At 35.6% G+C, this 13,148-nt stretch overlaps 1 protein-coding gene across 3 annotated transcripts in view; it reads right to left on the bottom strand.

Moving 5' to 3' along the window:
* LOC120526251 (patatin-like phospholipase domain-containing protein 1) overlaps positions 1–13,148 on the bottom strand; it is a 55,940-nt gene that overhangs the window by 12,735 nt on the left and 30,057 nt on the right. For all 3 annotated transcript variants that reach the window (XM_039749329.1, XM_039749328.1, XM_039749330.1), the window contains 2 exons: positions 12,378–12,587; positions 6,462–6,522 (listed from right to left, as the gene is read on the bottom strand). In XM_039749329.1, the coding sequence (XP_039605263.1) occupies positions 6,462–6,522; positions 12,378–12,587 (271 nt within the window). The remainder of the gene's footprint in view (positions 1–6,461; positions 6,523–12,377; positions 12,588–13,148) is intronic.

Genomic DNA, 13,148 nt, shown 5'->3' with positions numbered 1-13,148 from the left:
TAGCACATTTTCATATAGAGGATGTAGCTTACTGTGCTTCACAATGTCAAAGAAAGAGTTGTAACAAAAGAAAAATTAAGTTAGTTATGAATAAAAATGAAAAACGAACAAAAATAAATTAATACAAGCTTACAATACATAGATGTATAATTAGTAAAAAAAAGTAGAGTAATTATATACTGTAGAATATCACAGTTGTTTCTAAAGACGAGTCCGATGATTAGGTCAGATTGCTGGGGAAACAGAAAAAACAAACAAAAAAAAAAACTCCAGTTTTCGCATTGACTGTAGGTGGGAATTAGTGAGCAGACAGCAGAATGAGATTGCAATGGTTTTGTTTTTATTCAATCAATCAATCAATCAACATTTATTTATATAGCACATATTCATACAAAAAAATGTAGCTCAAAGTGCTTTACAAAATGAAAAAATATATATATATATATATATATATATATATATATATATATATATATATATATAATATAATATATTGCCAGTTTGCACGGTACTACAGATGTTCCACTGATACGAACATCAGTACAACACACACACACAGCTACTGTATGGTGTCAGTATTTTTTACTTCTCCTATCATCAAGCATCAGTATTATTTGGTGTCATGCATCATTTGTAATTTATCATTAGTCACACATCAGCTCACACTTATCACTTACCATGTGTCACCAGACACTGCTCATTAAACATAATCTCATTTGTCATTCACCACACACATCACTTTTAACTTTATTTAAACCAAAATTTGAAACATCATTATACTAAAATGTCTACTCATGTAATACAAATATTGCAATGCTTTTGAACCAGAGTTATGCCTGCAATTTCAGATTATAGTCTGCAGTGTTTACTGTCCTTAGTAGAAGGACATCCAGAAAGCCTTGAGTATGACTTACAAAAACACTGCACAAGACAAACATGTCACATCCTGATGTGGTGCCACATAATTATGGGAGTAATAAGCAACATACTCATACTGGGAATTACATTAACAAAAACAACTGTTGTAAAGCTGTATTTAATAAACTGAAAAAGTACTATACTCTAAAAACTTGGGCTACGTTTAAGTTAGGGGATCTTTTGAACAGTTATAATGCCAAGTCATTTTTCATTAATCAGTAGCATTTTGATCATTACCACAACGCTTAACTTATTTGACTCAAACACAAGTACGGCATCTCTTTAACCTTCATGAATTTCAGCACACTGCTAAAGTATGTACATTACTGTGGAAGCAGTAACGTGTATACGAGAGATGCAAGGTGTTTGATGTTTACAGGTTTACAAATCGAGATCCGCTTGAAAAAGGGCCTACATGTGATGTGGCAGTTACTGCAGATCAGGTGTTAAAATATTCTATACACAGAGCGAACACTACACTGATATGTTTGTAGATCTTACTTTTACAAGTGATAACTGGGAATAACTTTGTCCTATATCCATTACTTTTCTTAAGGGTATATCAAACATAATCAATTTAAAGTCGCTAATTAAAACATCCAAGATCTCAGGGTAGATGTAGTTATATCTAACCAGCTTTACATTGAGTTAATCTTACTAATTAAAATAATGTTGAACATCACCTTGGTAATAAACTCTATGTATATTGTACTGATCTGATACTTACGACTGATATCCGCTTGGCAAATTATTCCATACTTAATTTTTTTAATACTCCTAATGTTGAGAGGCAGTATATATAATCAAATTCTTGATTTTTTTTTTTTTGGATCACAAACAAACTCAAAAGTGGAAGAATAAAACTGAGCCGATTATTTTATTTTCCATAAAATCTAACACGTTGCACACCTCTGTCAAAAAATTTTGCCGAACAAATACACCCACCTGACTAGCGCCAAACTATCCGTGGTGCGTGGAAGTTAAGAAAAAACGCGCGTATGCGTCCCATCCTTTACGTACTTCCGCAACTAGAACCGCCATGGTGAGTCAGATGACCACAAAGGGGGTGTGGTGTTTCATTTACGCGCCGAGTGATGCCTGAGAGAGTTATTGGTAGAACTAAGGATAGATAGTAGCAGTTAATGCGAAATGAAAAAATCTCCCCAATAAAAGTAATGTTACATAAATCTGACTCTGCAGAGGAAATAGCCCAAAAGTTGATAGAAATCTACGTTTTGTACCTAATACGTGTATGAAAAATTATTTGACCTAAGTGAAAGCGTACTCAAGTTAACGTTTTTACACCCCCCAACTCCTTCTTACACACACATACAGACACATAACCATAATTCCAAAAATGTTATTTTCTGACTCGGGGAAATTCATTAAAATCTCGAAATGGAATTTTTGGAGGATTCCAATCCTTTCGCAATACTTCGTATATGAGAAAGTCAGGGAGGTGTAAGTCGAGATTCATCAAAATCTCGACATCGTATTTTTGCACGATTACAATACTTAACCTTATACGTCGTATACGTGAAAGTAAAAAGATGCGTTGCCATTTGAGAAATGATTCCAAGTGTGTTTTGGAGTAGTCTAATTTATGGAATTTTCAGTTAATCCAAATCACCGCACGCCATGTATTTGGTATCATTTTAGATTTGGTTCTTTTGGCCGAGTGTTCGAGTGCGTTCTAAGATCCTGGTTAAAACATAATAGCGCAACGTTCAGTGCTGGTTGTTTTTATATAACGCGATTCTGCATCTTGCAACTTTATAACTGAGTGAAGAAGGTTCATTAAATAGATATGTGATTATATTTATAGGCATAGTGTTGAATCAGTCAGTAAGAATGTAGCACACCCGTTCTTTCTTTTAGCCTATAAGGTTAAAAAATCTGGGTTTTTATCAAAGCACACGCTCACGCAAGCATAACTATTTAAGAATAAACATGCTCATCAAAAAAGTCACAAAGGTACATCTTCATTTCTGAATCCGTATGTACAAAATTGATTTTATATTTGCTTGTCTTTTCGAGCACCATGCAAAAACCAACGCAATTATTTCTACATAGCTTTGAAGAACAGTCTACAAGTTTTTAAATTTTTAGATCATCTACATGTAAATATCAAGCAAAAAGAAGAAAAAAATTAGGCAACCTCACTAAAAGTTGCCACTTTCCACTTGATCTTTGCGCGTTTTAACCTCAACATCTCCAGAAGACAAGATATAGACGTGATTATTACTTCAAAAGAATTAGAAACAATTACAAAATAACACCAAATTCAAGTGTTAATACTGACCGCAATAATTATTGAGAAATTTTTAAATATTTAAGTGTGTTGAAAGCGGATGAAATTTTTGGGTTTGCTTCTCGCAAACTCTTAATGACTGATCATATCAAAAATTGCACCCACTTTGCTGAATTATTATATTATGACAAGCAAAAGAATATATTTATCTAGGGCAAATAATAAGCAAACAAATGACCCATTTGAGACGAGATCCGTGCTTGAGCTGGAATAACAAGTCGTTTGTGGGACGGTGCTGCTTAGGGAGGAAGAAAATGTGTGTGCTGTTCTACCCTCATTTGTCTCTCAGCAATCGAGTTGTGTGTAGATTATCACTGTGGAGCATTCTACATGCTATATATCATTTCAATATTATTACAAAATTACTGAGGTAATTGATTCTATTGGTAGTTCTTTGCCTTACACTCAATTTCATCGTAGAATATTGCAATTTAGACGTCTGCGCCAGTCTTTAATAAAGATTCCTGGACTTGTTGATACAAATTAGAAATTATTAGCAATGTCTTGGACTTTAAGCTAAGAAAGAATGCCAGGTAATGCAAGCAGTTCTGTGATTTTTGATTGTTAAAAATCTTTCAGTTTGAATTCAACATACGTGTACATAATGCTGAGTGTTTATTTATTGTACAAATAATACATAAACCATCTGTTTTTCAATAATGGATATATATGCAATGAATGTTTATTTAAAAACAGTAAATGTGGAGAAACTCTCTCCCTAACTCTCTCTCTCTCTCTGACTAATTCAACTATGAAACCTAGTTTTTTTTATTTTTAATAAATTTGCAAAAACCTCAAGTAAACTATTTTCACATTATCATTATGGGGTGTTGTGTGTAGAATTCTGAGGAAAAAAATGAATTTAATCCATTTTGGAATAAGGCTGTAACATAACAAAATGTGGAAAAAGTGATGCGCTGTGAATATTTTCCGGATGCACTATATACTTCTGTAACATATATGTGCAATATAACTAATTTCCCTGCTGTAAAAATTCTGGAAGAGAAATACCTGAACTTTATTTTGAGTAGGACATTTGAGTGAAAGATGATGAAGTTTTAGCTAGTCAAATCAAAGTTGCAGAAAACAGGTAAAAGTGAGGATGAGTTTAAAGGATTAAATCTTTAACAAAAGTAATCCACTTAATGTAATTTTCTCATGAATTGGAATCTGATGTCTCTGGAAGCAGTTTTAGCCACCACAAGCCTATTTGGTCTTTGTTTTTAATTGCATAATTTTGCAGGTTTTATTAGTTTGCTAAGTTTTAGTAATTTTATACTAATATATTGTATTACTATTTTTTACTACAGTATATTACTAGCCATCCCCACAGCTTCGCCTGTGTAGTAATGATACAGAACAGTGATGAGGGCCCCACCCAGCTCTCTACTCCTGACGTCACTCTTCCCAACCCCTTGGCCCGCAGCCTCTGTCTCGGATTATTGAGAATATATCACTCCTGCAAGCAAACTATGATTCTTAGCGCAAGGAGAGAAGTCACAAAATTAACTGGAATGTTCAAGCAAATTCTAGAAAAACAAAGATCTAAATCCGTTAAGTAGTTCTCTCCTTCGCTAACTATGCAGAGTTAAGGTTACGCCCGAGGCAGATGCCTGATTGAGGAGGGCCCCCCCCCTCCCCTCAGCCCGATGATTCTCTCTCGGATTTGCGGTAATAAATCAGTACCACACGCGAACTATGATACTTAGCATGATGAGAAAGTCGCAAAATCAATGGAATGTTCAAGCAAATAACTCGATCTATATCCGTTAAGTAGTTCTCTCGTGAAAAGCGGACAGACATACAAATGGGTCTAAAAAACTATAAGAAATTTTCCATTTGGACCACGAAATTTTTTAAATCGTTTCTTGGCGAGCACCTATGGGTCAACGGTAACCTACATTCCAAATTTCAAGTCCCAAATCTTAATGGTTCGGGAGATTTTGTGATGAGTGAGTCAGTGGTATTTGGCTTTTAGAAATATACTAATTACATTTTATTCTCCCTTTTATTTTGTAATATATAAATAGATTATTATTAATATATTTTTGTATAAAAATATGGTCTGTTTAATTAATGAAGTAAATAAACAAAATTTTAAAATAACCAGCCCAGGCTTTCAAAACAATTAACTAAATCCACAGATATACCTGAATATTAAGCCACTTGTACATTTTCTAATTTACTTTATTTATTAGTAATTTAGGATTGTAAAACCAAAGGGGGTTTATGGGCAGTAAAAAAAAGTCCTTCCAACAAATGGAACTTTTAATTGCTTGAATTTATTAAGTAAAGAAAAAAAGGAAACAAACTGTAAAATTTTAAATTCAAGAAAGTTATTTTAAAAATCAGAACTTAAAGCTGAAAATGCTAAATTCAAAAAGTAACAAAATAATAAATCAAAAGAGACCTAATTTAAAAAATTTAAAAATGAAAAAATACAAGAAAGGAACAATATCATAGCTAAAGTCCAAAATTCAAAAACCTTTCATCAAAAAGAAGCTTACACATTAGAATGCATATTATTGCTCACTACTGCACCATTATGCAGTAAAGTCTCGGTACTGTCTGTTTGAAATCTGTGTTCTCTCTGAGTCATTGTTCAATATCCCAAAGCGATAGAGGTAAAGTTAACTGGTTACTACACATTGGCCCAATGCGAGTGTGTGTATGAGTGCCATTTGCAGTAGACATGTGCTTGTTCCAGGGTTGGTTATCAGATTGCACATGCTGCTGCCAGAGCAAACATTTGCACCTTGCAGCCCTGTACTGGATTAATAGACAATGGATAGACGATTATTACAATTGTTTTTATATCTCTGTAAGTGAAGGGATGAAAAGTCACTGGGCTACAGTATTAACAAAAGTTAATATTTTTATAACGGAAGTCCAGTCTCAGCACATATCTAGATAATCCGCTGTGCCATAAAATCCAAACATTAGTAGACGATTAACTGTGTTTTTTCATCTAGTATGCCTCAGGTCCCTTTGGGGAATGAAACGGAGTGAGTGTGCGATGTAAAATATTACATTCAAGGACTGGGAAACTTAAGTAAGATGCTGTGTTATCCAATTTATACAGAAGCCTAATCAAGATTAGTTTTAGTACTTTTGCTGCAATGCTTCTATGTCATCAGTAAGTTATCTAATTATATTTTTGATATTCTGAGAAATTCACATCCAAAAGGTTGCAATCACTGTTCTATTAAAAGAAAACTCAATGAATACTTACAGTTAGTTTGTAAGAAGAACAGGGCATCTTGATATCCACAAAAAAACATTTTTCTCAAAACCTGCAAAGTATATTACTGTAAATATGGGATATAGCATAGGATGACACAGATGAGAGAGGATGATAATGCAGATAAACACTATTTTAGATACTACCTCTAATGAATACATGTTTTTCTTCTCTGTAAACAGAAACACATAGCAGGTTGTTTTAAAAAGTTGCTTCTAAAACTGACTCCACCCACATTTTGTCCAATCATAGGACACCCTGCCACTCATGGTCATTCACATCCATGGCTGCTGTAAGTAAAGAGCACCTGGCCTCATTTTTTGGCAGGACAGAATGGACATGCTGAAAAAACGGCTCTGAACGATTTAAAGACTTGCTGACACAGATGGCTCATTGAAGTCCTATTTATGGCAAAGGTCCTCACAAGGAAATTGGGTTAAGAGTGAAACAAGCATAGATCAGTGCCTCTGCTTTTAACCCATTATAGCAATGAAAGCATTAATCAAATAATGTTACTAGGGCAGTCTGCATGCAAAATCTTTGAAAAAATGTAAAATCTGGTGTGTCCTGGGTAGGCCAAGAAAAAATTACAAATCAGGATAACAGGAGTATGCTTTAGCCACATCACTTGCAATACTTAAGTTTGCTGGTACATTAAAATGGCCTCTACAGTAAAACAAAAAATATTTTTCTCAGGATGAGTTCTTAAAGAAGTTGTTTTGTTTTTTTTTTTACATTTTATTCTATTTTATTTAATTTAATTTTATTTCCAAAACCCATAACATTACAATGACATGCTACTAAGTTAAATAAGTAACAAAAACTTAACAGATACAGCTATTTACTTTGAAATGACAACAAAGAGAGGAAAAATGCCTTAGATCTTCACAGTCATCTAGTGAATATGTGGTTGTTTTGAATTTCAGATGGATGATGTTATGATTGAATGTAATTTCTTGAAAAATAATTTCTTTATGCATATAGGGATACTCTGGAATAGATAGAGCAACTTAGGAGGATTTAATAGTTTTAATATTCTCTGCTAAGGTGAGATGGAGAATAGGCCGTCTGTTAATATCTGTTTTGTTTTTATTCATCGTATTTCTAAAATTATAAGCTATTTGCTTATGATGATTTGCTTATGATGGTTATCTTCAACTATTTAAATTGTTTTGATATTAGGAATGAATAGCTATCCAGTCTAATATGATCTGCTAGAGAGTTCGCTGGGAAAAGTACATTTTTATTCAGAATAATTTTGAAACTGGAAATCTTCTGAAATTCTGAAACGCATCTAAGACTAATGTTAGAGAGGACTGTAAGTCTGTTATATAGTGCAGCATATAATAATAATAATAATAATAATAATAATAATAATTCTTTACAATTATTAAAGCGTTTTTCTCACTACTCAGAGCACTTTACATAGAGAGTGGGTAGCCACTAATGTGCAGCATCCACCTGGATGATGTGACGAAAGCTCTTTGGCTCCAGAACACTCACCACACATTAGGTGTTAGGTGGAGAAGGGGTGAGTGGGATAACCAATTAGAGATAATGAATGATTAGTTGCTAGAATGACTAGGACCTCAGCTTTATGCTTCACCCCAAGGATGTCATCATATAGTGATGTTTCCCGTTCAAGTCTCTCTGATAATCCCCTCATTTCCTCTGATGATGTATAACCAATGGCTTGACGGTTGACGCAAATAACATTGGCGATAATGGGCACTGTTGTCGAATTCCTTGTTGTAATTTGAAGTAGCCTGAGTTTGTCTTATTAATGAGGACTGTGGCTTCTGGACTAGTATAAAGTAGTTTTATGCATACAGGTATATTTGAGCCAAACCTTAATGTTAATGATTAAACACAGGGTCTTGCTATTCAGTGGTTTGTCATCCGGCTCAAAGTTAAAGTACATTATATCGTATACTGAAGTAACATGCAGTACTTTGTAACACTCTAGCACCATGAACAGGAAGTATTATTGGTCAACATTTGTCCATTGATGTAACTTATAAAGAAGGCCTTCCTAGAAGATGCTGAACATAGACCACAAAGAAAAACACTGTGATTTAGTCACTAAAAGGACACCTAAGGTAAAACCTTATCCCCTTTCCCCAAATCTCTATAACCTTCAGCATTTCCTCTGTCCTGATTCTGTTTTGAGCTCTTGTTCTAGTGGTGAACAAGCTTAACCATTCACGATTACTGTCTTATTTGAATTGTATTTTACATCATTTTAAAACGCCATACAGTATTAGCCTAATTCTGCAACAGTAAAATTGTTACATGATGTATTTTTGTTTTTGCTTTATTACATGAAGAAATGGAAGGTTATTAATTATATTGCAATTATATCATAGGTGGGGGCAGCAATAGTGGATAGGGCTGCTGCCTCACAGATCTAACAGTCTAAGTTTAAATCTTGTGCTTGACCTATATTTGTGTGGCGTTTCAAATTCACTCCATGTTTGTGTGGATTTGTATCCCACATCTCTAAAGGTAAAATTTTTATTTTTTTTCCCTCTGGTGCATCCAGGGCTGTCAAGATATGTTCTGTACCCCCTTCCCATCACTGCCGAATTGAATTAAGTGGATTTGAGAATGCACAGTACATACACCATTTGGCCACAACATTAAAACCACCGTCCTAATATTGTATAGACTCCGTCTCATGTCACCAAAACAGCTCTAACTCATCGAGGCGTGGACTCTACAAGACCTCTAAAGGTGTTCTGTGGTATCTGGCACCAAGACGTTAGCAGCAGATCCCTTAACTCCTGTAAGTTGCAAGGTGAGGCCTCCATGGATTGGACTTGTTTTACCAGCACATCACAAAGATCCTCAATCAAACTGAGATTTAGAGAATTTGGAGGCCAAGTCAGCACCTTGAATTCTTTGCCATGTTCAGCAAACCATTCTTGAACAATTTTTGCAATGTGGCAGGCTGTGTTATCCTGCTGAGAAAGGCCACTGACATCAGGGAACACCTTTGCAATGAAGGGATGTACATGTGTACATGGTGTGCATCAATCTTCAGGTATTTTGTACACGTGGAAGTAACATCCACCTGAATGCCAACATCACACTACCTCTGCCGGCTTTTCTTCTTCCCGTGCATCCTGTTGCCATCACTTCCCCAGGCACATGATGCACATGCACCCGGCCATCCACATGATTTTAAAGAAAATGTGATTAATCAGACCAGACTACATTCTTTCTTTGCTCCCAGGTCCAGTTCTGATGCTCACATGCACATTGCAGGCGCTTTCAGTAGTGGACGGGGGTCAGCATGGGCACTATGTCCGGTCTGCAGATACGCAGCTGCGCACACAACAAGCTATGATGCAGTGTGTGTTCTGAATCCTTTCTCTTGTGGCCAACATTACGATCTTCAGCAATTTATGCTATAGTAGATCTTCTGTGGGATCAAACCGGACAGGCAAGCCTTCGCTCCTTATGTGCATCAATGAGCCTACCACATTTGATAAGTATTAACCACTGCATACTGGGGACCCCCCACAAGCCCTATTGTTTGGCTCTGACCCAGTCATCTAGCCTTACATTTGTCCATCTTTCTTGCTTCCAACAGATTACCTTCAAGAATTCACTGTTCAATTGCTGCCTGATATATTGCACTCCTTGACAGGTGCCATTGTAATAAGATAATCAGTGTTATTCACTTTACCTGTCAGTTGTTATAAAGTTCTGGATCTTTAGTGTATGTATAATATAGTAGCACTGTGGCAGAGTGGTTTAGTACTGCTGCCTCAAAATTATTTGAGCTGTAAGTAAACACATATTTTCCCTGTATGCATATTTTTTTTTTTCTTGATAGTCTGGTTTTATTTTCATACTCCAGTGACATGCATGCTAAATTAATTGCTGACTTTAAACTGGCCCAGTGAATGTATATATGTGTGTTCATGACATTTAACAGAGAAGCTCTATTAAACATTCTCCTTACTGAGCTTTTAAAATTCTTTGTGGTCTCTGTGTGACCAAGATATATATTTTTTCCATCTATTACGTTCAACTTTGAACTAAAGCCTATTTTTCCTCTGAGGCACTGAAAAGCTTCTTAATGCCTCAATGACACAGTTTCAGTTTTTGTTTTCTGCTCATATAAATAAGTTTAGTTTTGGCTTTGGTACTGCATATCAATAAATGTTCAGTGTAATTTTTCATTCTTCAAGATTTGTAATTTTGGTAATCTGCCTTATAAATCACCTTTTTATATTGTTTACCATTAAATATAATGAAAACATATAAAATATTATTATAGATATATATATATATATATATATAAGTCAATGTGTGTATGTACTGTATGTTCCAGCATCACGTCCGAATGGCTTGAGCGATTTTAATGAAACTTGGTACACATGTTCCTCAGTGGTCGACTAAAAATACTGTAGGGTGAAATCAGCTGTAACCCACCAGTACGGCTCACTCGGAACGACCACCAGAGGGCGAACTGGAGGTAACTGCCAGCATTCTCTATGTTTGAGTGCCATTGCGTCCCTATTGATTTTGAAATTAAATAGAGTTCTACGCGTGTGTGTGTGTCTGTCCGGCCCGGAAGTGAGACGTGGAGTCGGGGTGAGGGCTCGAGATCCGAGGATACGCAAGCGAGGCCAGTACACCGGCAAAAGGAAACCTCCTAAGAAAGACAGTCGCTTAGCTGCTAATGCACGATGTGAGCACTTCGGCAACATGAATCCTTCTAGCAGAGAGATGCCCAGAGTAGTTCTGACGATTTAAATACTTTCTAGGACCCCGTGCTTTTAACAGCACGGGCTTACACACTTAGTATATACCAGGCGACTGCCAGTATTCTTTATTTTTGAGCAGCACTGTGCCACTGTTGCTTTTCAAATTAAATAGAGTTGGCCGGTTCCGAGCATCAATTGGATGATAACATACATACAAGACCTCAAGACAAGGACATTAGTGAGTCTTTATTGTTTCTTAATTTATTTTTAGTTTTAATGTTGTGTTTTTTTAATTATGTTTTTCTCAAACAATAAAAAAAAACACGAGGACGAACTGGAGGTGACTGCCAGCATTCTTTATGTTTGAGCACCACCGCGCTCCTGTTGCTTTTTAAATAAAATAGAGTTGGCTGGTTCCGAACGTCAACTGGATGATAACATACGTACAACACCGCAAGACAAGCACATTAGTGAGTCTTTATCCATCCATCCATCCATCCATTATCCAACCTGCTATATCCTAATTACAGGGCCACGGGGGTATGCTGGAGCCAATCCCAGCCAACACAGGGCGCAAGGCAGGAAACAAACCCCGGACAAAGCGCCAGCCCACCACAGAAAACCCATGCAGACACGAGGAGAACATGCAAACTCCACGCAGGGAGGACTTGGGAAGCGAACTCAGGTTTATTGTTTGTTAATTTACTTTTATTTCTAAAGTTGTGTTTTTTTTAATTATGTTTATCTCAAACAATTAAAAAAACTTTATTTTCCTCTCGGGCAACGCTGGGTTTTTCAGCTAGTATAAAAATATAAAACATATTGATTAACTGTTGTTAACGCTCCAGAAGCCAAGATTCTTTTCCAAGCCTAGTCCCAGAGGGTGCTGAGTTTGTTAATATCTCACAATAACAGTTTGTCAAAATGACCACTAAAAAGTTATCTTCAAAAACAAAATATTTCGGACCGAGACAATGATTATCACAATAAAGAATAAACAATGTTTTTTTTTTTTTAATAAGAAAGAGTATTTTAAAACACAGTGCATGAGAATGCACAAAGAATCTGAATGTTCTATGAAAACTTGTACTATGAAAGCTTTTTATCCATATACCTGACTTAAACATTCATCTCTGTTCTTCAGTTTACAGTTGTTAATTTAGGAAGAGAGAGATCTTTCTTAAATTACCTGGCTTGGTGGTGGAAAAAGAGCATCAGACATCCTTATAAAGTTGCGCATGTTAAGGTAAAAGTTAAATCCACATATTTGCATAACATTAACAGTCTCTGGGTCATCCTGGGGACAGATGTCAATCTCTCCAGAAAATGGTGAGACAGTAATTGTTTCTTCCTTCGCCTCAACTGGCAGCATATTGGTTAGGCCTCCATCAATATACCACTGTGCATAAAAACAACAGTATTAGTGAGAATCATTGTTTGTGTTTTAATGTAATTAAATTCTTTTACACACATAAGATATTTAACCATTTTATTCTAAAAACACATAGGAATACATTTGAAAATGTCTAATAATCTATATATATTGAACATGGGAGGCACAGTGCCAGAAGTATTAAGTTAGTGCTGTTACAATGCAACTCTCAAATACTGCATTAGATTTTTTTTTCCAGTCATTGTCTGTGGAGTTTGCATGTTCTCCTCTCATCTATGACAGTTTATCTCCAGATACTTTAGTTTTCTTTATACATCCCAAAGAAGTTGGTGTGAAGTCAGTTGCTGATTCTAAATTGTGTAACTTTGTATGGGTGTGTTCAGAAATGTACATTGTGACTGGTAACCCATACAGTATTGGTGCTTTCAGGATCTGAAACATCTGAACATCTACCGTATTTCTGCATGTCGGCACTAATGATATTTATTTACAGCAATCTGAGGTATTAAAGTGGAACTTCATCTCTCTATGCACCAAAGCTAAAGGAAAATGTCGGAATTTAATTGT

This window comes from Polypterus senegalus, chromosome 3 (genome assembly GCF_016835505.1).
Source record: "Polypterus senegalus isolate Bchr_013 chromosome 3, ASM1683550v1, whole genome shotgun sequence".
Classification (NCBI taxonomy): domain Eukaryota; kingdom Metazoa; phylum Chordata; class Cladistia; order Polypteriformes; family Polypteridae; genus Polypterus; species Polypterus senegalus.
The sequence above is the reverse complement of the archived record's forward strand: the minus strand, read 5'-3'. Positions and strand labels throughout refer to the sequence as shown.